The sequence below is a fragment of the Thalia democratica genome, chromosome 5 (genome assembly GCF_965202585.1).
Source record: "Thalia democratica chromosome 5, ktThaDemo2.hap1.1, whole genome shotgun sequence".
Taxonomy (NCBI): domain Eukaryota; kingdom Metazoa; phylum Chordata; class Thaliacea; order Salpida; family Salpidae; genus Thalia; species Thalia democratica.
In genome coordinates this window covers 51,050,768-51,074,090 of record NC_139169.1, presented here as the reverse complement: position 1 = coordinate 51,074,090, position 23,323 = coordinate 51,050,768, and the positions used below count along the sequence as shown (strand labels likewise).

General features: G+C 25.3%; 1 protein-coding gene across 1 annotated transcript in view; it reads right to left on the bottom strand.

Annotated features, from left to right (window-relative positions):
* LOC145836172 (uncharacterized) overlaps positions 1–22,598 on the bottom strand; it is a 28,225-nt gene extending 5,627 nt beyond the window's left edge. Inside the window, exons 1-5 of the mRNA XM_082943984.1 lie at positions 22,006–22,598; positions 12,072–12,124; positions 11,719–11,873; positions 3,664–3,861; positions 3,487–3,556 (exon numbers count right to left, since the gene is read on the bottom strand). Coding sequence (XP_082800110.1) covers positions 3,487–3,556; positions 3,664–3,861; positions 11,719–11,873; positions 12,072–12,124; positions 22,006–22,519 — 990 coding nt within the window. The 5' untranslated portion in view covers positions 22,520–22,598. The remainder of the gene's footprint in view (positions 1–3,486; positions 3,557–3,663; positions 3,862–11,718; positions 11,874–12,071; positions 12,125–22,005) is intronic.
* Positions 22,599–23,323: the final 725 nt, after the last annotated feature.

The window sequence follows — 23,323 nt, the reverse complement described above, 5'->3', positions numbered from 1 at the left end:
TTTTCAATACTATTTCCTTTGCTTCATTATTAATTTTTTCGATGAGACTGTTTTCCGATTTTTTGTATGTAGATGTAATGTTTTCTGTAATTAATTTCTTATATTTATCCGGACTAATTTTGTATAGGCTGTGAGATTTATCTGCAAAAACAAAAACTTTTTTGGTGGACCTTATTTCCTTTAAGTCTTTGTTAAGTTTGCGGGTAAAAGAATTTTGGTATTTTCGGAATTTTAAATTATTTATTAACTCGTAAAGGTCGTTTTCAAAATTTGTTAACAGTTTATCCTCGGAAGCTCGTTTTTTTTGTTGGAAATAAGCCGTCATAATCTGAAACTTTAGCTTCTGTGTTTTCATCCCTTAAATGGAATGCTTTCCATCTCATTTTAGTTATCAGTTTATCTACTTTTTCGTACATTTTAATTTTGAACTCTTTATTACTACTACTTATTGGTATGCTCTTTAATGAATAATTGAAGTTTATAGGTCTTAAGTCGTGTATACTTTTAATCATCTTTATATATACATATATATATATATATATATAAAATAAGGTTAATGTTTAAACGTAAACACTTTCAACTGAGCCCACTTGAAGGGCTTTTAAATAATTTATTCAAATGGCGATTTTAAAAATTCTGGAACATATGTTTCACAAAGCTTTAATTTTTCATAAAGCTTTGATCATCAGCCAGTTAAATTCAAAATACAAAGCACTGTACTAAACAAAGATACAAAAGTTATGCAAAAAAACAAAAAACAGTATGACGTAATATTGTACATTACAAATATTCAGTACAAAAATCGATCTACCTTCTAACTAATTAAACAACTAAAATTAACGAAAACAACAGTTAATTGACTATAAAATATATATAAATATAACAGATGTTCTTGTGCTAAAACTTTATTTCAACTAACGGCGTTTCACTGCTCTCAAATAAATTTAAGAACAGATCTACGGAGTCTATAAAATGTTAACACACATTAGAAAAAAGGCAGAAAAAAGCATGTATAATTATGTATAGTATTTATCTAGGTAGTAACTATAAATGGACTTTATGGTTTAAAAACAAAGTTTGGGATAAAAGCATAAAATTATAAAATTGTCTACAAAAAAAACAAATTTAATAAAAGTAGGCACTAACCTCAAAAAGCTCTAAGAATAGGCAAATTTTAAAAAATGAAAATCAATTTAATTTTCATTTTTTAAAATTTGCCTATTCTTAGAGCTTTTTGAGGTTAGTGCCTACTTTTATTAAATTTGTTTTTTTTGTAGACAATTTTATAATTTTATGCTTTTATCCCAAACTTTGTTTTTAAACCATAAAGTCCATTTATAGTTACTACCTAGATAAATACTATACATAATTATACATGCTTTTTTCTGCTTTTTTTCTAATGTGTGTTAACATTTTATAGACTCCGTAGATCTGTTCTTAAATTTATTTGAGAGCAGTGAAACGCCGTTAGTTAAAATAAAGTTTTAGCACAAGAACATCTGTGATATACATTCCGATAAGCTTAGCTTATCAGGATCTCCAGGATTTAACGCCTTATAACGTTACATCTTATATAAATTTAATATATTTTATAGTCAATTAACTGTTGTTTTCGTTAATTTTAGTTGTTTAATTAGTTAGAAGGTAGATCGATTTTTGTACTGAATATTTGTAATGTACAATATTACGTCATACTGTTTTTTGTTTTTTTGCATAACTTTTGTATCTTTGTTTAGTACAGTGCTTTGTATTTTGAATTTAACTGGCTGATGATCAAAGCTTTATGAAAAATTAAAGCTTTGTGAAACATATGTTCCAGAATTTTTAAAATCGCCATTTGAATAAATTACATATATATATATACTTAATTAAGTAGTAGTTAGCTAATTATTTTAAACTCAGTTTTTTACGCATGCTTAATATATGGAACATTCTTATCTTATACAATCTTCAGAATAAATTTACTTTTATTTAAATTTTTTTCAGAGTTTTATAGCAAAATAAAAAATGGTTAGAACCATCAAAAAAATCAGTCTCAGTCTTATACACACACTTAGAAGAGATCTTTCATTTATTAAAAAACAAATATTTTAATTTCTTAACCAAATAGAATTCTAGGTTGATTAGTTTACTATCAATTTAATATCAAAATGAATTACCATTCTATTTGAATAAGAATTGAAAACGTTTGTTTTTTAATAAACGAAAGATCTCTTCTAAGTGTGTGTATAAGACTGAGACTGATTTTTTTTTGATGGTTCTAACCATTTATTATTTTGTCAAGTCTAATTTTCAATCCTATTCCAGTCGTTAAAATCAAAAGAGGCAGACTACCTTCATCCCATTTTAATTTCAGAATTTTATAAATTTACAAATGTTATAGACATTATGATGTAGTAATGATGTTAAAAAATTATGTACACCTAGTTGAAATTGAATAAACGCTGCTTTTCTTTTTGTTGATTTCATGTAAGAACTTGTAAACTTTTAAAAGGTTTGTTCAAGTAAATGCTATTAAAGATTTTGTAAAATACAAAAGAAAAAAATAAAATTAGAAAGTTTTGTTTAAAGTTCAATAATTACTTTTGTTTTTTATGTTTTTGAAATGAACAATGTTTATGTTTTAAACTATTCGTGTAAGCAGCTTAATTTTACTTTTATTTTAATTTATTTGGGTTTAATGTTTCCAAAAAAATATTTTTGGTAATGTATACATATATTTTGGCTTTCACTATTCTTATTTAGTGATTTAGTCTTATCTGTTTTATCTATTTGGATTTTTTCTAGGTTACAAATTCTGCAACCAAACTTAGCACTGAGTTTTGATGTATGCTTAGTGTTCCCCATTTTATTTTAAAGTCTGTGTTGTTGTATTTCAAATCCCAAATATAGTTTGTTAGTTCTTTATATGCCTTTTATTTATATGCAAATAAAATTTTGATATATGCAAGTTTTGATACAATGCACTAAGAAAGCAAAGTAAAAAAGTATATCATTTAATTGTTTCAAAATATTACATCAAACTTGTACAGAAATTTTTATGTAAAGAAATTTGGGTAGCTGTCTAATTTGCACGAGCAGACAATTTTGCACGGAGACATTTTTGCACGGGTTGAATTTTTTATTTAATTTTCCTTTTTTTACTATCACTGTTACCCCTAACCCTCGGTCGGTAGTTTTTAGTATTTTTTATAAATTTTTCTCAATGTTGTTATTTTTTTTTTTTTTACTATCACTGTTAACCCTAACTCTCGGTCAGTAACTTTTTTTTTTCTGTTTTTTTACTCTCGTGAAAAATTGTAATTCGTGCAAAATTGCCTTCGTGCAATTTTGTCCCCTCGTGCAAATTTACCTTCGTGTAATTTTGTCTTCGTGAAATTTAGTAATCTCGTGCAACTTTGACCCGTTCCCCAGAAATTTATATAAAGCCGAATTTATTAGTTCACAATTTTATAAACGGTATTATGGATTTACAAAACTACTAACATTTTCTACTTCATGACAATAAATTAAACCATCTTCATTCATATGAAACAAGCTCACATAGTCGAAATATCTGTTAAGGTTTAAGTATGTATTTTAAACTGAAAACAAATCTAGAATTTAATTAAAAAAAGGAATGCGACTAAAACTAAAGTATACAAAATGCTTTAACAAACTCACGTAGGTAAGGAAGAGAACTTCATTAAAATAGAAGAAATTACATTGATTGGAGTATAACCTACAATTCTCCATTTGACCTCTACTAAGCTCTGGCTTTCGTAAGGATTAATAGATATTATTTCAAATGTACCTTTTTTTAGATATTTTTTATTCCAGAATCTGTAAACTTGTAAAACTTTTTTGTAGTTTTCCAATCCTCTGCAAAAACAATTATAATTTACAAGGTACTTATACTTAAAAGTTGGTGTAACACTTTATCATTAAAAACATGTCAAGACACCGGACTTTTAAAAAATTATAATTTTCTTTTCACCTCCGACTGATTTGACTTTTACCAAAGGCTTAAAGAGTACAGTATTTATTTTTAATTTTCACAAATTGTAGTTTTATATTTAAGCTTTTAGTACTATATGTTAACAGTATTTAATCAAGGTTGCCAAATATAATTTTATTAAATTAGGCTTACTTTTCAAGATTTAGACCAAATAAGCCTAAATTTACTTTCCTCTTAAGTACACATTTCCACTTAAATACGTATTTTGATACGTATATTTTGATAATAAAACATTTATTTTACGAACTTTTATAAATAACGCATAATTTTAGTACGCAATTTTTATTTAGTACGCAGTTTTCAACTAAAATAAAAATTTCCTGTCAAGTTACATTTTTATTTAGACAAGTAATTCTTAGTGAAAACTTTTGAGTAGCTGATGTGTTCAGAATGTGTACTTCAACGTAGGATAGTTGTTAATAGTACTTATTGAAATTGTATTTTAAAAACTTAAACTAAATCATATTTAATTCTGCAAAACAAAAATGTTGATTAAAGCTTTTAAAAAGTTACACCATAATGTATGCTAAAAACTTAGCCATAATTATACATAACATTTTTAAATAAACCTTACAAAACAAAAGAAAATAAGGAAAATATTACAAAAAAGAAAAATTAACCATATTCTAAATTAAAATTTGGTTGAGACCATTAAAAAAAACCACTGTCTCAGTCTTTTGAAAAACACTTTGAAAAGATCTTTGGTTTATTACAAGATAAACATTATCAATTCTTATTCAAATAGAATTCTATTTAAATTCATTGTATTTGAATAAGAACTAATAATATTTATTTTCTTAAAAACGAAAGATCTTTTTTTATAGAATTCTAATTGGATTCCTTCTATTTGAATAAAAATAATTAATGTTTATTTTTTAACAAAGGAAAGATCTTTTCAAAGTATTTTTTTAAAGACTGAGACAGTGGTTTTTTTTAATGGTCTCAACCATTTTTTATTTTTGTTTAATCAATTTTTTAAAAACTGTCCAGTTTTCAAAATCAAAGGAGGCAGACTACCTTCATTCAAAAATTTTAATTTTTAATTATATGCTGTATATAAATACTCTATCATGTCATTTATAATAAAAGCTGTAAATTGAAAAATAAATAAATATTTTTCCATTCTTACTTACTATACAATCTTACTAATAATTTTTAAAAAGTAAACCACATATGTATTTTATAAAATGCTTCCTTCTACCGTTTATTATAAAACCTTTATAATACAAACATTAATTACATAATCTGTGTTTACTTACTTTCAAAATTATACACATAAATATGTTAATAAAACTACTAAACTGAGTGATAAATTATAAATACTTATAATTTACTGAAACAGAAGTTAAATACATTAAATATAGCCAAAGCTAAAGTCAAGAAACAACGTGTTCTGTTTGATTTCACACACAGGTGTGATGAAATATCATCATCAACAAAAATAAACTACATTTGAAACCAAGTGAATTCACTTACAGTTTATATTTGAACAGTAACTACTTTATTAAACTAACACTCGTTTCTCTGTGTTAAACAATTAACACAGTTCAATGGATTTCTGAAAAAAAAATAGTGATGCAAAAAAGAAAAGAAAAATATGTTTATGTGTATATACCATTTATAAGCCATATTTATGATAGGTTAAACGAATAGGGGGAGGCCCACCTTGATTTTTACAAATTGATCTTATTCTGTAGAGTTTAATCTGAGCTATCAGACATTTAGACAGGTCAAGAAAACTTAAAGTAACTTTTGAGATATAAGCGATCAAAGTCTGTGACCTCAATAGGTTCCTTATAGAAGGCGCAAACCAAAAACGCAGCAAAACACTATTTCACTAAAAATTTATCTTCTCCTTCATTTTTATACAAACTTCATCAAATTTTCACATTAAGTCTTTAATAAATATTTAAATCAATTGAATGCAGGAAGTTTTTGAATCATAAAAATAATAAATCAATCTAAAAAATCTGCTTTTTTTTTAAACTAAAACTTTGGTTTTTTATATTTTTTTTTATTGCAACACTCAAAGTCTTTTGAACTATAAAAGGAATGTTTTCTGAAAATTTTATGTCTCTAGCTCCAAAAATAAAGGAGAAGATGGATTTTTAGTGAATTTTAATTTTTCTGAGATAATTGATGATAAAAAATTGCGGTCCATAAGTTTAGATTGGAAACTTTTTACAAAAGCATATATATCTCAAAAACTAATCAAAATGTTTATGTTCTATTAAAACTGGCTTGTAGTTTATAAGTTATGCTTACATATAAGAGCCAATGTTACTTTAAGTAAAAAAAATGTTTGACCTCCTCCCCCATATACCCTTAATAATCACTAGTGATTAAAAGAAATACTTATCATTTACAGTGTATAATTGAGTAAATTAATAAGCATTAGTATAAATTAAAACTATAGTGCTTTGAAAAATTACTTATTAATTTTTTAAACAACTAAATTAATTACTAATGATAATTAAAGCTATTATGTTGAAAATAATCAGGGTTACCACTCTTCGAGTCAAAAAAACTGTCCTGAGTGACCAAAAACTGTCGTGAATGACCTTATACTGTGCTGAGAGTCATCCTGAGTTTTTTTTTCAAATGCTTAAAAATTATTTCAACTTTCTAAAACTAATAAAAAACTAGTTCTTTAACAAAACTGGTTATATATTTTTTTTAAATTTTTAATATTGCAACTAATTTAACTAAGTCTCATTCACAATCTAAAAAAAAAGACCCTGAAATTTAAAAAAATATTTAAACTACCCTGAATATTTTATAAATAAACAAAATTATCCTGAGTCAGCTGAGTTGAAAAAAAATATCCTGAGCTGTCCTCTCTGTCTTGGTATATTTAATAACTTCAAAATATCCCAAGTTGTCCTAATAATCCTGAGTGTGTAGCAACCCTCTTAATAATTTTGTTTTAATTAATGACTAAATTAAGTTTAATTACTACATTAAAATCAATTAAGAATTAACTATACTCACTTCATTAAAGCTTTCTAGAAGAACTAAAACTTAGAGCATAATACAATGACAAAACTATTGTTTAAAAAACCTTCTGCTTTAGAAATATTCTAATTTAAGTTTACTTTGGAAAGCTTTAATGAATATGAGTATAGCTTATTTTATTTTAATTTGACTAACTTTAAATTTTTGACATATTAAAACTCTTTTATATTATTCCCAACTATTAACTAACCTAATAAGTTTTTTATTTCATTTTGATATTATTAAGCAAAATTTAATAATTATTCGCACTATAGCTATAACTTATTAATTGAAGCCTAATAATCTTGTTACATTTACTCAATTTTACACAGTGATTAATTAATCTGTGTACTTATTACTATAGTTGTTAATCTATTATAATTATGGCTCATATTTAGTAAAAACACATTTAATCTTCTTTAGCTTTTTTTTAGAGCTTTATTTTTTCCAAAATTTTGTGGAACTAAGTTTGTTTAACATGTGTATCAGTTGAATATAGCAAGTTCTGTGAAAATTTTTGTTATTGTTATAATGATTTATATTAACTTACTTTTAAAAGAAACTACAATTTTCTTTTAAATCAATACACACTTTTTTTTTAATTATCTAATCAATTTTACATATATAAATTATGAATAAGTATTACAACCTTGGATTTTTTTCTTACAAGTATCAAAAATAAATATAAATATATACAATTTATCCCTTGATTGTTTGCACTTTACAAAAATAGTCTATGCAAACTTCACTTGTTTTATTATTGTTTGTTAAGGTTTGTTTATCACACCAAACCAAAACAAGTTAGTACAATAAAAAAGTAAAATATATGCACTGTTGTGTTATTCATTGAACATTAACAAAATACTACTAAACTATAAATAACTAATGTACATGAACAACTTTTTGTTTTAATTTATTCATCTAAAAGTATAAGTAGTTTTGTACAATGTGTTTTGTAAAGTTATTAAAGTTTGAACATTGCCTTATTCACGAAACACAGTAAGTTATACAAATTTAAAATTGTACTTTGTTATATTTTGGCTCCTATTAGAAGAGCTTTTTTTGTAGACATAACTAAATTTATAAAGCTACTTAGTTTAACAAAAACTATTTATAATTACTAATACTGTGAATTTGTTTGTACTTGAAAGCTTACTTGTTTCTTTTCAGTAAACGTTTTGTTACAAAGTTAGAGTCATTGTTGTTTTCAGGGTTGCCACATATCAAGCTGAAAAAAATCCCAACTTTTCTAAATCAAACCATTAATTAAAACCAATATAAAAATAACCAAGTTCAATTTAATTCTTATACAGGTAAAAACATCAGGTTTTAATTTATTTCAAAAACTAAGTTAAACCCTGAAAAAAAGATGAATTGCAAAAGCAAAATTTTCAGAAAATAACACAACAAATTGCGGTTATTAGTAATGATAAACGTTCTTATTAAGAGCATGTTTATATAAAATTTTCTGACTTTTTATTCAAAACCCTCATTTTTTCCTGACTTTTCTGAATTTTTAGCAACCCTGATTTTTGAGCAATAAAAATGATACCACTGCTTTTTTCAATAAATTAGATCCAGATCTGTTTAATAAATATGGATCCGGCTGATCTTGACAAAAAATCTAGATTCAGCCCAATCAGTATTTATCATAAAAAATAGCTTTTATTCGCAATAAGTTTATAAAGACAGACTGTACCTCATCTTCTATCAACTTAGATTATCAATATCTTGATTTTACTACTTTACATGTAAAAGTTGTTTAAAATTCCACGATTTTTAGTAATTTTGGTTCAAAATTTCAGGTTTTTTAGCCTAATTGTCAAATTCCAGGTTTTTCCAGGATTACAGGTTTTTTGGCAACCCTGACATTAGTTCTCTTGTAACTGTAGTAACTCAAAAAAACAAAAAATTGTTATAAAAAATTGATTAGTAAAGTTTTAAGATTACATTTAATAAAAACTACTATAGCTGAAAAGGACACTTTGAAATTTACTCAACAAAACTTTAACAAATTTTTATGAATAATAACCTAATCTTAAAAAACTTAAGTAGTATCAGGCATTTTATCACTTTTAATAAAATTTATATAAAAACTGTCTTTTTTAAATAACTCTTTTAAATTAAATTAAACATAAGCAAAAATTTTAGACTAAAAAATAAACTAACTTAAAAATGTGTTTGTTCATAGTTTATTTGCATAAACATAAAATTAAATATAGAATTGCAAACATCAATATAAAAAGACTGCTGCTCAGAAAAATATTTTTTAAGAGTTTTTTAATTTGATATTGTCTTTTGCTGTGTTTTATTTTATTTTTGAAAGTCAAGTCTTACTTAAGTTATTTTATATTTTATGTGGTGGTAAAAACATACTTATTGCATTTAACTACATATAAGTAACAAACCTTGCAAGTTTATCTTTTGACAGATTTACTAATAAACCTTATCTTAATTGTATTTATATTGGCCGTCATCAACAAAGCTGAGATGTTTCGTGCCATCAATTATAAAAAATGAACTACATCACATGATAAACAACAGCATCCAAGATAACCTACGACTAAATTTGTCCTTATTAGGACTCATCAGGCAGGTATAATCATGAGAAACTGCTATTGAGATATGACCAAGCCGGCTAAAGTAACATAATCACTTAAGGGCATGGGGGGGTAAACACCCTTTTTTGGTTTTTGATCTTATTTTATATAGTTTTTACTAAGCTACTAAATGCTTTTTACAGATTTAAAAAATTCAAAATATTTTTTTAGATATAGCCGGTCAAAGTCGGAGGCAACAATAGATTCCTTATGGGAAGCGCAAACTAAAACGGCAAAAATAGACTATTTCACTAAAAATCTATATTCTCCTACGTTTTTTGAGATAACTACCTCAAATTTTTAGGACATGTTCGGTTCCTTGATTTATTTAGAAAATTCTGTTGGAAGAAATTTTTTTAAATTCGGTTCTGACAGAATTTTCTAAATATTGCAAGAAACATTTCCTGAAAATTTGAGGTAGTTATCTCTAAAAACGTAGGAGGAGATAGATTTTTAGTAATTTCTAGTTATTTGCCGTTTTAGTTTGCGCCTCCCATAAGGAACCTATTGTTGCCTCCAACTTTGACCGGTTATATCTCAAAAAAAACTTTGAATTTTTAAATCTGTAAAAAGCATCTTTTAGCTTAGTAAAAACTATATAAAATAAGATCAAAAACCAAAAAAGGGTGTTAACCCCCCCTCTATGCCCTTAAGCAACTTCATTTGTGGATAAAGTTGAAAAAATTAAATAGCTAAATTGTTCACAACTCAACGCTTGTTTGTCTTTGATGCTGTTGTTGTTGGTTGTGTGGTTAAGTTCATTATCTACTAATAGAGCTGAAAAATAACATTTAAATACTTAAACTACAAGGTGTAACAGCTAGCACTGTTCTTTTCTTCCTTTTCTCTCAAAGTTAAAAATGCTTAAATTCAGTAAAGCGCTAGTTTTTTGGCCATTTAGTTTTTAGCTTGGAATAATATCATATCATGGTAAAAAGGTTGTGTTTGCCTCGTACTTCTTGTACGAAGGCAACTGTTTGTTGTATGAACCTCTGAGTTGAAGTAATAATTTGTATTACTTGCTATGTTTTGTTAATGTGTTTATCGCAGTTTCTATTCATTATAAAACAGCTTTTATTTCTAGAACTCGATTTCTTATATACAATTAGTTTAAGCATTCTAACAATCTAACTATTCAATTAGGCTAAGCATTAAGGGCATAGGGGGGTAAACACCCTTTTTTGGTTTTTGATCTTATTTTATATAATTTTTACTAAGCTACAAGGTGCTTTTTACAGATTTTAAAAATTCAAAATAATTTTGTGAGATATAGCCGGTCAAAGTCGGAGGCAACAACAGGATCCTTATGGGAGGCGCAAACTAAAACCGCAAAAATAGACCATTTCACTAAAAATCTATCTTCTTCTACGTTTTTTGAGATAACTACCTCAAATTTTTTAGAAATGTTCCTTGATAAATTTAGAAAATTCTGTCGGAAAGAATTTTTTAAAATTAAGAAAATAAAAATTTTATACAAAAAATAAACAAAAAAAAACAGTTTTTTTTTAGTTTTTATGTTATAATTTTTTTTTTTTTTTTTTTTAAATTCTGTTCCGACAGAATTTTCAAATATATCAAGGATCATTTCATAAAAGTAGTTATCTCAAAAAACGTAGGAGGAGATAGATTTTTAGTAATTTCTAGTTATTTGCCGTTTTAGTTTGCACCTCTCATAAGGATTCTATTATTGCCTCCGACTTTGACCGGCTGTATCTCAAAAATGATTTTTAATTTTAAAAATCTGTAAAAAGCACCTTGTAGCTTAGTAAAAATTATACAAAGTAAGATCAAAAACCAAAAAAGTGTGTTTACCCCCCTCTGCCCAATTATAGTCTAAGTTTAAGTCACATTTCATTAGGTCGACTTAGCTAAATAACTTAGCTAAGTCAATTCTAAACATTTAAATAACATCAACGATATATTTATAACGCGCTAGGAGTCAGATAAAAACCAGCTTCGCGTAATTTAAGTAATAACTGTCCATTGGTCGATAGTTAAAAAGGTATGTTAATAAATTTTAAAGTTTCTACTTTAAAGATAAAAGTACTTTAAGACGAAATTTTTTTTTATCATTTTATAAAGCTTTTATAAATCGAGTTTATTAATAAAGTTATTATAAAAATTTACCTAAAACTTACAGTAGAGATATTCTTTGTATTAGACCTGATTTCAGAATTAATTTTTTTTTCTTTCATCTTGTGAATGACAACTTTCAGTTTTACATCTTCAGTATAACGTTCAAAATTGTGCCAATTAGTAGCAGATGATAGAAATAATGGTAGCTAGCATATAATTGTTATATATTTGTTTTAAAGTATATATAATTTATATACTGTAAGTAAATACACAGATGTATGTGTAATGGTAATGAACAATTAAATTTTATTATATATTATTGAATCTAAGTTTATAAGAGTACTATTAAATAAAAATATGTTTCTAAATAAAAAAAAGTTTTGCATAATGGGATAATTACTTACCTCACTTTGAAGGTTATCAGCAAGACACTTCAATTTATTTCCTCTTTCATTTTCTAAATTTGATTAATTAATTAACATGCTTCAAATTTAAGTTACTATACTCATATGATAAGCTACCCATAAAAAGATGGCTATTGTTGGTGCAATTTGATTATCCATACTTACTCTATCTATTTTAATCTAGCTACTTAATTGACATTAAAAATTACACAAGTATCAATTTCTTTTCTGTAGACCTGAGATTCTATTAATTTGATTTATAGGTACAATTATATTTTAGGCTTACAAAAAAAAATTATACTGTTGATATTTTGAATTTTCAGTTCAGTTAACTTTATTTCAGTCAACAAGTGTTAATCAATTAAGAGTATGTAAATTTTAAGCATTAGTTTGTATTAACAACAATTTTATATCAGAGTTGCCAAATGTTTTTAGCAAATTTTCTCAAGGTTTTTTAAATTTCTTTTAGGTTTTAAAAAATAAATTTTTTTGGAGTCTATTTTTAGTTTAAAATTAAGTTTAAGGTAAAAACAGGGTTCTAAATAAAATTAAAAAAAAAAAACTTTATAGTAAAATCCATTAAATATAGCAATTTTGTGGGGAAATTATCAAACAAAAAAAAATGAATTTTAAGAACATATTTTTGACATACAGAAATTAAAATATGTCATTAACTGTTTACAAAGCACAGTCTTAATAAGAAATTTACAAAGGTTCGTGGATTTTTAAGCTCTGTTTTTAGTTAAATAGGTAAACTTTAGATTAATCGTATTTAATGATAAAAGGAAAAGTTTTATTTGTTAGGTGGTGCAATAGAGTTACATTTTTGTACTTTAATTGCAAAGATTTTGATTTGAAAAAAATATTTAAATTTTTTTTATGTCTTTTTTTACCATGGGGTGTTGCTGTTTTGGCTTTGAAATTTCAATCACCAAGCAAAAAAAACGTAATTTCTAGGGATTTTCACAAGTTTTTAAATTTTTTCTAGAGATTTATAGGGATTTTTTTAAATATTGCAAATTTATATGGAATTATAGGGAAGAAGTAACCCTGTAAAAAATGTGTTTTATAGTATAACAACATTGAAAAAAATATCTCAAAGATTCTTTTAACGGGTTTTTAAATAAAAAACTTTTGATGATGAGAAAAAAAATTTGTCTATGCCACAGATTTATTGTCAAAATCCAAATTTTACTAGCTAAAATTTAAAAGTTGTTTAAAATTCCAAGTTTTTTTTTTCAAAATTTCAGGTTTTTTGATGATTTTTGCTCGAAATTCCAGTTTTTTTTTTCCAATTTACAGGTTTTTCTAGGATTCCAGGTTTTTTGGCAACCCTGTTGTATATAATATACAAGAAACACACTAAAAAAAATAATGTATAAAAAAAAATTAGAATTATATGAAGCGTTTTTCTTAAGTTGTTTTAAAACCAGACTTTTTTGTCTTCACTAAATATAAGAATCAAATTACTTTTTTTAGATATTTCATAAATTTTCATCAGAGAAAATAGAGTTAAAACAATACAATAAAACACAATTTATGTACATTACAAAAACTATATAAACTAATCAAATAATTGAACAAAAGTAAATTTAAAAATAACACAAAATGGTTTTAGCTCAAGTGTAATCAAACTCACTATAGCCTAATTTAGCATAAATTAGGTTTGTTTAAATGCCTTAAAATGTCTTCCAGCCCAATTAATTCTAAAATAGTTGAACGTTGTTTCATAACACTAAAATTAGAAATTTTGAAAATATTTCCACAACTGGGATTGTTTACAAAAGGTGTTCAACTATGAACTCTGTTTGTCTTCTCTATTACTGGTCTACACTTATACACTAATTTTTATTATTGGTTTTAGATGTCTGGAATTTTGCCAAATGTAGCTATTTTCGCAGTAGTATTAAATTTGTAGGCAACAAAATTTTTTTTTTCTGATGCCATTGGGTCTTTGCCCAATCAATGAAGTGTTGGTTTGGACGTAAAGAGAACTTTGGGTTTGTTTCAATGAAAAGTATGTTCTGCTCGTAAAATTTACTATCTTTTAATCATTTTAGAAGCTGCTCCAATATACAATAGTTTTAGTAATACCAGGCATTTTTCTGGTGTATATGGTTTAGCATTTTTTTAAGGAATTGACTGTAACTTAATTAAATTGTTCACTAATTCTCAGGTCACCCGTTGAGTTCGAGAATTGCTTTATTGTTGTTTAATTTGTGAGCTAAAAATTATAGTGAGCAGATTCTTTGTGCTTTACTGTATAACGTTTTAAAAAGACAAATCTATATGTGTTTGCTACAAAAGGATTGAAAGTTTAAGTAATTACTTGTAAAAATGGCTTTTCTTTATACTTTTGTTATGAATTTTTTATCTCTTTTTTCAGCCAGAACATCAAAGAAAGCATTTTGTGTTAATTTGATATTTACTTCTGTAGACTATACCTGTGTTTAATAAATTTATTAACTTTTATAGTTTGTGTGATATATATGTTTTGTGTTTTAGTGTATTGCTTCAACTGCATTTTCCAAAGTTGAAATTTATGAATAATGGAAAAAAATAAAATTTCAGTTATTTTACTTTGCTTTTGTGCTATAATAATCCTTTACTAAATTAAGGCTAAAAAACTTTATTAAAAAGAATTACTTTGATATTAATGTTCTTTTAACAAGATTGTCTCTCATTTTACAAAAAACAAATTCAACAAATTCATTAGTTATGCTTACTAATAACTTTCCAGTCTATTAAATTTAACTTTCATTCTATTTGAATAAGAATGTGTATATAGAAAAAGTAAATGTCCTTGGAAAATGAAATCAAAGCCCTGATTGAAACTTCTAAAATAGTAAAACAACCAAAAGAAAACTTAATTGCTTTAGGAAGTAGAAACGAAAATGAACTCAATATACTTTAAGCTGACATTATAAAGTTAAAAAAAGAGTATAAAGAGAAAGTAAGAGCATTGAGAAGAAAACTTTTGTAATTCTGAAATGAATTCAATTGTGACAAAAAATTAATGTATAGTAACAGGATTGATTTAAAAAATCATTGAATTACAAATAAGTTTTAGGAATTTAAAACTGAGTTTTCTCCCAAAATTGATAGGTTTAAATCAAGTTTTTAACATATGCTGATACAATACAGACAAGCATAACAACAGACTTTATCACTAAAATTAATACCAAATTGATTGCTGTAGCCAAAAATAGAAGTTGAAACAAACTAAAGTTAAAAGAAAAGATGGCATGAAATGTATTAACTGTATTCAACATTCCTTAGTGGAAAAACTCAACTACTAGTTCACTTGAAAACTAAAAAAAAAGATTTGCAAATTATCCAAAAAGTTTTAGGAGAAAACAAGATTAAAAAGATAGAGTTAAATCACTATATCGTGTTAGTAAGATAACAAAAGGTAAGACCAATCATAATCAAGCTGAACAATGTAGCCTCAAAACACAGACTGTTAAAACTGAGAAATTTGAAAATTATGAAATATAGAAAAGAAGCAAATGTTTACATCAACCCAGACAGAACTATCTTGGAATTTGAAGCATTTAGAACCTTGAGAAAATAAGTCAAACTAAAACAAGCAAACTAAACCAGAATATTTTAAACATGAAGTATTTGGTTAGGAACAATAAATCAGTCAAATAAACAAGTTAGCAGTTTTCTTACAATACCCAGGAGCTCTGGTATTAGTAAAAAACAGTGAGTCAACACTTCTTAACATTTCTAATCATAGTATTTTATCTGATAAATTTAATATTAATAGTAATAAGTTTCTTTATAATTATTGAAACAAAAATAATTTTAGAATTGATAACATTAACATAAGATCTGTTTTAATTAAATTTACTTTTAGAGAATTAATTGAACATGAATATTATTGATTTATTTTTTCTAAATGAAGCATGGTTGACACCTAAAGTCTATCCTCCTAACTATAATATTATCCAAAACAATAGGTTTAGTAGGGGAGGAGGTGTTGCTGTCTTTTACAGAAATTCCCTTGAAGTTTTTAAAGTTAAAAAAGAATTAATCTCTATTAACAACATAAATTTTAAATTACTATGTATAAACGAAATTAGAAAAAAATTAAACTAAGAGTTTTCTGTATTTACCTTCCACACCTGTCTAATATACGAGACTGTTAAAAATGTAATATAAATATTTTTTTTTCCAATGACTACTCTTTTTATGTTCTTGGGTATAAAAATATTCAAAAAAAATTGGGAAATTCTTAACACAGACTACAATGAAACCCATGAGTGTTTTCTTAATTTTGGCACAGAAGTTTTTGAACTCACTTAATCAATTGTCCAACCCATAAAAATGGAAACATACTTATCTCTTAATTTTCAATCATTTTAGTTTAGATAAAACCATATTTCATTCAACTAGTTTTTCATTTAAAAAAGCGTATGACAATATTATAACTTTATATATAATAAACAATTTGGTTTTGTCCCTAACCGCTCATCAAGCATTTAACTGTTTGTATTTAAATAGTTCTTTATCTCAAAAACAAATGTATTAAAGTAGTCTATACTGATATTAAAAAAAATTGATTCAATATCAATAAAAATTAATTAAAAATTTTACGATGGGTTACATGAATTCTTAATAAATTGGTTCATTTATTATAATAATAGATCACAAAGAGTACTCATTAATAATATGCCATTAGACCAGTGGTCGGCACGGTGTACACTGGTGCACACTAGTGTACATGAAATTTCTTTTAGGGTGCACATGACTTTTCGGGTGCATGAAACTTATTTTAGGGTATATGAATTTGTTTTTTGCGCAGAAAGTAAATTAAAGTTTTTTTTTTAATCTTTCTACATTTAAGACATATTCAACCTTGATATCTAATTGACCATTTTGTTGTTAATAAAACGATCATTTTAGTACTCTCCTAGTTCAATTCTCTTACCTCGTGTAAAAATTCTTCCACCCTTAACCGCCTAAACAAAACTATAGTGAGCAAATCTCATAGATTCTTAAAACAAAATAAAACGGTTAGTATTTTATTAATGTTTAATTTTATTAGCTCTTAATGTTTAAAAGCGTTTTGCTACATTAAAAATCACTATATTTATCAGCTTAATAAGCTGATATTTGACAAAAAATTTGTTAGGCAAAAAAAATTAATTATGTTTTACTTATAATAAAATTAAAGTACAGAAAGGGTCAATAATATCAGGGCTGTCACATATTTAGCTCTCTTAAGAGTAATTAAGTCTGGTTTTAAATCATGAAAAACCTAGACTAACTGAGGCTAGTTTTAATATATTTACAAAAACTCAGTTTGACTGAAACTAGTTATAAATTTATCAAAAATCTTGGGTTTATTTTGATATCTTTTAAAAATCTTCAACTGTTGCTTTACTTGAAATTTTTTAACTTGTAATTAATTATTAATATTTTAATAATTCAAGATCTATAATGTATAATTTTCATTGTAATTTAAAACAGTTTTTTGCTTATACCTACCACTCTTCAAGATTATCTTGTGTACTAAGTCCAGTCTTTAGTCACTCAGGCTTGGTTTTTGACTCAAAAGGGGTTAAAATGTAATAGTGTCAAACTTACTTGTTAAATTTTAAATACTAAAACTCTGGTTGTTGTAAAAACTAGATCATCGATATTAAAAGTTTATTAAAATGGATAGGGTAAACTGGTAAACTTAAAGTAAGCGTGTAAAAATTAACTGGGTGTTACGAAATTATTAGTAAAAAACGATTAAAAGTGTTTACATACTCTTAAACACTAGCGGCGCTAAAGAATGCAAATTGGGGTGCATAGAATTTTAATTTTGTGATCTAGGGTTCACTGATTCGAAATAGCGTGCCGACCACTGCATTAGACCCTTAACGTTTACATTGTAGTATTACTAAATGATGAAATTGGTTCCTTTTTTTTAAATCATTATCAATGATATCTTTTTAAACACTGACATTCAAAGTAAAATAAGACTATTTGCAGATGATGCAAAAATATTAAGTAAGTTAGATATTATTTTACAACTGTCTTTAGATGGTACTTACAAATGGCTAAAAACTTGATTCAAATCCTAACAAATGTAAAATTCTATCAGTTAAGGGCATAGGGGGGAGGGGGTAAACACCCTTTTTTGGTTTTTGATCTAATTTTATATTAGTTTTCACTAAGTACAAAATGTTTTTTACAGATTTAAAAAGTTCAAAATAATTTTTGAGAAATAGCTGGTCAAAGTCTAATTCAACAATAGGTTCCTTATGGGAGGCGCAAACTAAAACGGCAAAAATAGACTATTTCACTAAAAATCTATATTCTCCTACGTTTTTTGAGATAACTACCTCAAATTTTTAGGAAATGTTTCTTAATATATTTAGAAAATTCTGTCACAAAGAATTTTTTTAAAAATAAAAATTTTATATGAAAAATAAACAAAAAACTGTTTTTTTTTCTTGTTTCAAAATTTTTATATTTTTATTTTTTTTAAATTCTGTTCCGACAGAATTTTTTAAATATTCCAAGGAACATTTCCTGAAAACTTGAGTTTAAGGAGGTAGTTATCTTAAAAAACGTAGGAGGAGATATATTTTTAGTGATTTCTAGTTATTTGCCGTTTTAGTTTGCGCCTCCTATAAGGATCCTATTGTTGCCTCCAACTTTGACCGGCTATATCTCAAAAATTATTTTGAATTTTTAAAATCTGTAAAAAGCATGTTGTAGCTTAGTAAAAACTATATGAAATAAGATCAAAAACAAAAAAAGAGTTTTACCCCCCCCCCCCCCCTATGCCTTTAATTAACTTCACAAGCAGCGGTATAGATACTTACTAACTAAAAATATTAGTCAGAGTTTTCAAAAGTTTAAAAGAAAACTCCAGGTTTTATAATTTCTTCCAGGTTTTTTAAAGAACAAGCTTTTTGGTCCATCATTATTATAAAATTAAATTTAAGGTAAAAACACTTACTTATAGAGAATAACAACATTGAAATTATACTATAAAACTTTAATGTGTCTTTTAACTTTATAAAAATCTAATTAAACAAAAAGTTATTTATCTTTATGTTGGAATTTTTATATTTAATTGCAATTTCATAACTTTACATTTAAAAATAATTTACGCTGTAGGTTGTACAAAGTTTTTTTGTAATTTTAGTTGGAAACTTCAGGTTAATCCAGCTTTTTTTTTGCCTAAACTGTCAAGTTCCAAGTTTTTCAATGTATTTAAATGATTCCAATTTTTTTGGCAACCCTAGTTAGTAAAGTTTAAAGAATATTGATCATCTCAACATGTTTATAAGTTGGAAGTAACTATAAACTTCAAAGTTAAGAGTATATTAGGAATTTATGTTGATTTATATGCTGAATTGTCAAAGATTATCAAATTATTGCAATACAAAGTTTATGTGTAAAAAAACTTTGTATTACACATAAACAAATAAAAACTATACAAATCAAATAGCAAAAGTTTATAAAGTTATAACATTAAAAAGTATACTTGAATATAAGTTGTTTATAAGATATAAGCTAGAATTGTAGGATTTATAAGATATAAGATAGGATTGTAGGGTTTATAAAATCAACAATGTTAAAGGTTAAGGTGTATCTAAGTTAATTATCAAATCATAAGCTAGAATATAAAATAAAGTTCAACAGTAGCATAAATGAGTTATTAGGCGCAACCTTCTAATACATAAATAAGTTAACTAGATTCAAAATGAATGTAGTTTATAGCGTATCTTCCAACTCGCTTTAAATAGAGGTTTAAATAAGAAAGATAAACATAAATAAAACAATAACAAATTATACAGTATCATTCTTTTATTACATTGACATATGTTTCTGTGTGTTAAACAAGTCAACATACTTCAACTGAGCTCTGTAAAAAAATAAATACTGTAAGGAAAGAATAGAAGCTCAAGTAGGTATACATGTGTCCATTAAAAATAAAATTAATTGCTATAGATTTTTATAGGTTAATAACAGATAACATACTTAATAATAATCCGACTGTTATAAAACTATATAATATTTGCAATTATTAAATCTAAATTAAATACATTAAAGTGAAAATACAAAATAAGATAACAAATCGTATTACAAACTACTTACATTTTCATATATACTGTGACGTAATTATTAGATATATTTTTTTCAATGATTAGTAACCAGTAAATATTTAGATTTAGTTTTTCCTTCAAATTCATGTAAGTAGTTTATATTATGATTTGTTATATTATTTCCTATTTTTATTTTATTAAATTTAAATTTAATAATTACAAATATTATATAGTTTTATTACAGTCAAATTTAAAGGCATAGAGGTGTTCCACCTTTATTTTTACAAGTTGATCTTATTTTATGAAGTTTTATCTGAGCTATCAGACATTTTAAACGGTTTGAAAAAATTAGAAGTATTTTTTGAGGTATGAGCGGTCAAAGTCAGTGACCTCAATAGGTTCCTAATGGAAGGTGCAAACTAAAAACGGGAAAAAAGACAAATTCACTAAATATCAATATCCTCCTTCATTTTTTAAGCAATCTTCTTTAAATTATACAGAAAGTGTATTATTAAATTTTAAAAATATTGAATGCAGGATTTATTTTAATTTTGAAAAATAAAAATTTATTACAAACAAAATACCTATTTTTTAGTTTTTTTTTTCATCTAAAATTTATATTTTTCAATATTTTTAAAATTGCAACATTGGAAGTCTTTTAAATTATAAAAGGAACGTTTGCTGAAAGATTGAAGTCTCTAGCTTAAAAATGAAGGAGGAGATAGGTTTTTAGTAATTTCTTAAATTTTTGAGAAAATTGACCTCAAAAAATTTGCAGTCCATTTGTTTGTATTGGAAGCTTTTTATAAAATTTAAAATATCTCAAAAGATAAATAATATTTTTTAATTCTATAAAAATTGGCTTGTAGTTTTTACTTTAAGCTTTTATCTGAGATTCAATGTTATTTTTAGTATAAAAGAAAAAGTCGGACCCCCTATGCCCTTAACATTAAGTATTTTATCTATTATTAACCTATAAAAATGTTTAGCTATCATTTCTATTTCTAATGGACACATGTATATACCTACTTTAGCTTCTATTCTTTCCTTACAGTATTTTTTTTATAAAGCTCAGTTGAAGTGTGTTGACTTGTTTAAAACACAGAAACATATGTCAGTGTAATAAAAGAAGGATACTGTATAACTTGTTATTATTATATATATTCCAGTGAACTTGTTTTGCTAGGATCTTTTGTTAACAAATGATTAAATTTATATTTGAATAGTTAAATTTTAATGTATTATTTCCTAATTCTTACAATAACCTTAAGCTTCAAACTAATTTATAGATATAGCCCCTTATAAATACTCGTATTAATTAACGCTTAAGTTAGTTTAGTTTTACTTATTTAAATTGTCTAAATACTACATGTCTATGAAAAAAATTAGTATCTAATATATTATGGCACATAAATAGCTGGAATAAAATGGTATTCATTTTACAGTGTGTTTTAATCTCACTACAATTAAATCTACAAATCGGATTATTTATTTTGATAGAAAGTTACAATTTAATGAAAAAAACAAATACTTTTTAAATTATAATTATAATGATAATTATTTTAAAAATTCTTAAATTTATAAGCATTTGTGCTAACAAATCCTGACACTTTTCAAATATTAATTTAACTTTAGTTAATCATGACTACAAAAACTAAATTTTTGTTCAAAAATAATTTTACAATTTAAAGTTCTTTTCAAAAAACAATATTTATAACAACTAATATTCAAACTTATTTTCAACTGAAAATTTGAAGCATTTTTACAGATAGATACTAAAATACTCTAACATTGGCATTTAAAGTGGTTTAACCTGATACGTACAAACCCTGTATTAAAAGGTACTTATTAGTAATAAAATAAATAAGCTTACTGACCTGTGTTGTTAGATGTAGATCTTGTAGTAGAAAAAGAAACTATCAACTTTGCTTTGTGACTGCTTATTGCATAGTTATTTTTTGCTAAACCATTATTTTGACTTAAAAGTACATGATTTTCATCATTTATTGGTAGGTTAATAAAATTTTGATTTAAAGGAGAGAAATCAAAAATCATTATTTTTGGTTTATATACTAACTTGTAAATGGATGGATAAAATAAACTACTTGGTTTTGCTGAGCAGTTGTAAACATCAGTAACATTAGTAGAACATCCAAAAATTATATTTATTTGTTTTTTTTTTTGCTGTGCTGGGTAAACTTTGTCTATTTCATTTGCAAAAAGAGTTGGTATTGTTGATACAAAATCTATTTCAAACTTATTGTAATAACAACAATGAAGTCTTTTGATATTTATAATACTAAGGTGGGAGGTGGAGCAAGGCACCTGTTGACTAGATTTTAACACAGATGTGACCCAATGTGGTTTTTTGTAGAAAAATATTTTTGGCATATCTACAGATCTTTTACAATAACTAAATTTAAACCACAAATAATTACAATCTACTTAAAAAAAGTGAAGCCCTTAATTTTAATTTATACTATATATTTTATACTAGTAGATAAAGCTTGAAAAATTACTTTAATTTAAACATTTCAAACTTTGTAAGAAAAATCCCCTATTTCAGTATGCAGCTTATATATGAAAGCTTATAATGCAACTTGACAGCAAAAATGTAATTCTATAGTATAGTGGTTCCCAACCTTTTTGATGCCCCGCGGCCCGCACCCCTAAAGTCTCTTAGTTTGATCTCGCACCCAAACACTATATACTATAATTATTTATTAGTATTTTGATAATAAAATCATTGATTTCATTAACTATAAATTGTATTTTAATTTTTATGATAGTGTACTATATTAACGAAAATAAAATACTTTGAAACTTAAAAACATAACAAACTGTATTTGAACAAGCTTTATCTATTTTTTATAAGGTAGAAAACATCAGAACTCACTCTTACCTCTGCAACGATAAATGTTTTCTGAAGCAAGTGATTTAGGAGCTCATCACTTGTAAATATACCTGCTCATTTTTAAACTAACTAAAAAAATTAATTACTTTTCAATTAAACGAAAAAAAAACAAATCTATATTTATAAAAAATTAATTATTTTTTCAATTAAAATTAACAAAAACTAAACTAATACCATATATTTAATAAAAACATCCTAAATGACTTGTCGTTATACTCACAAGGTATTTAACAAATTATTAAAACTTTATTCATGCAATATTATTTTGAAAAGATTAAGAA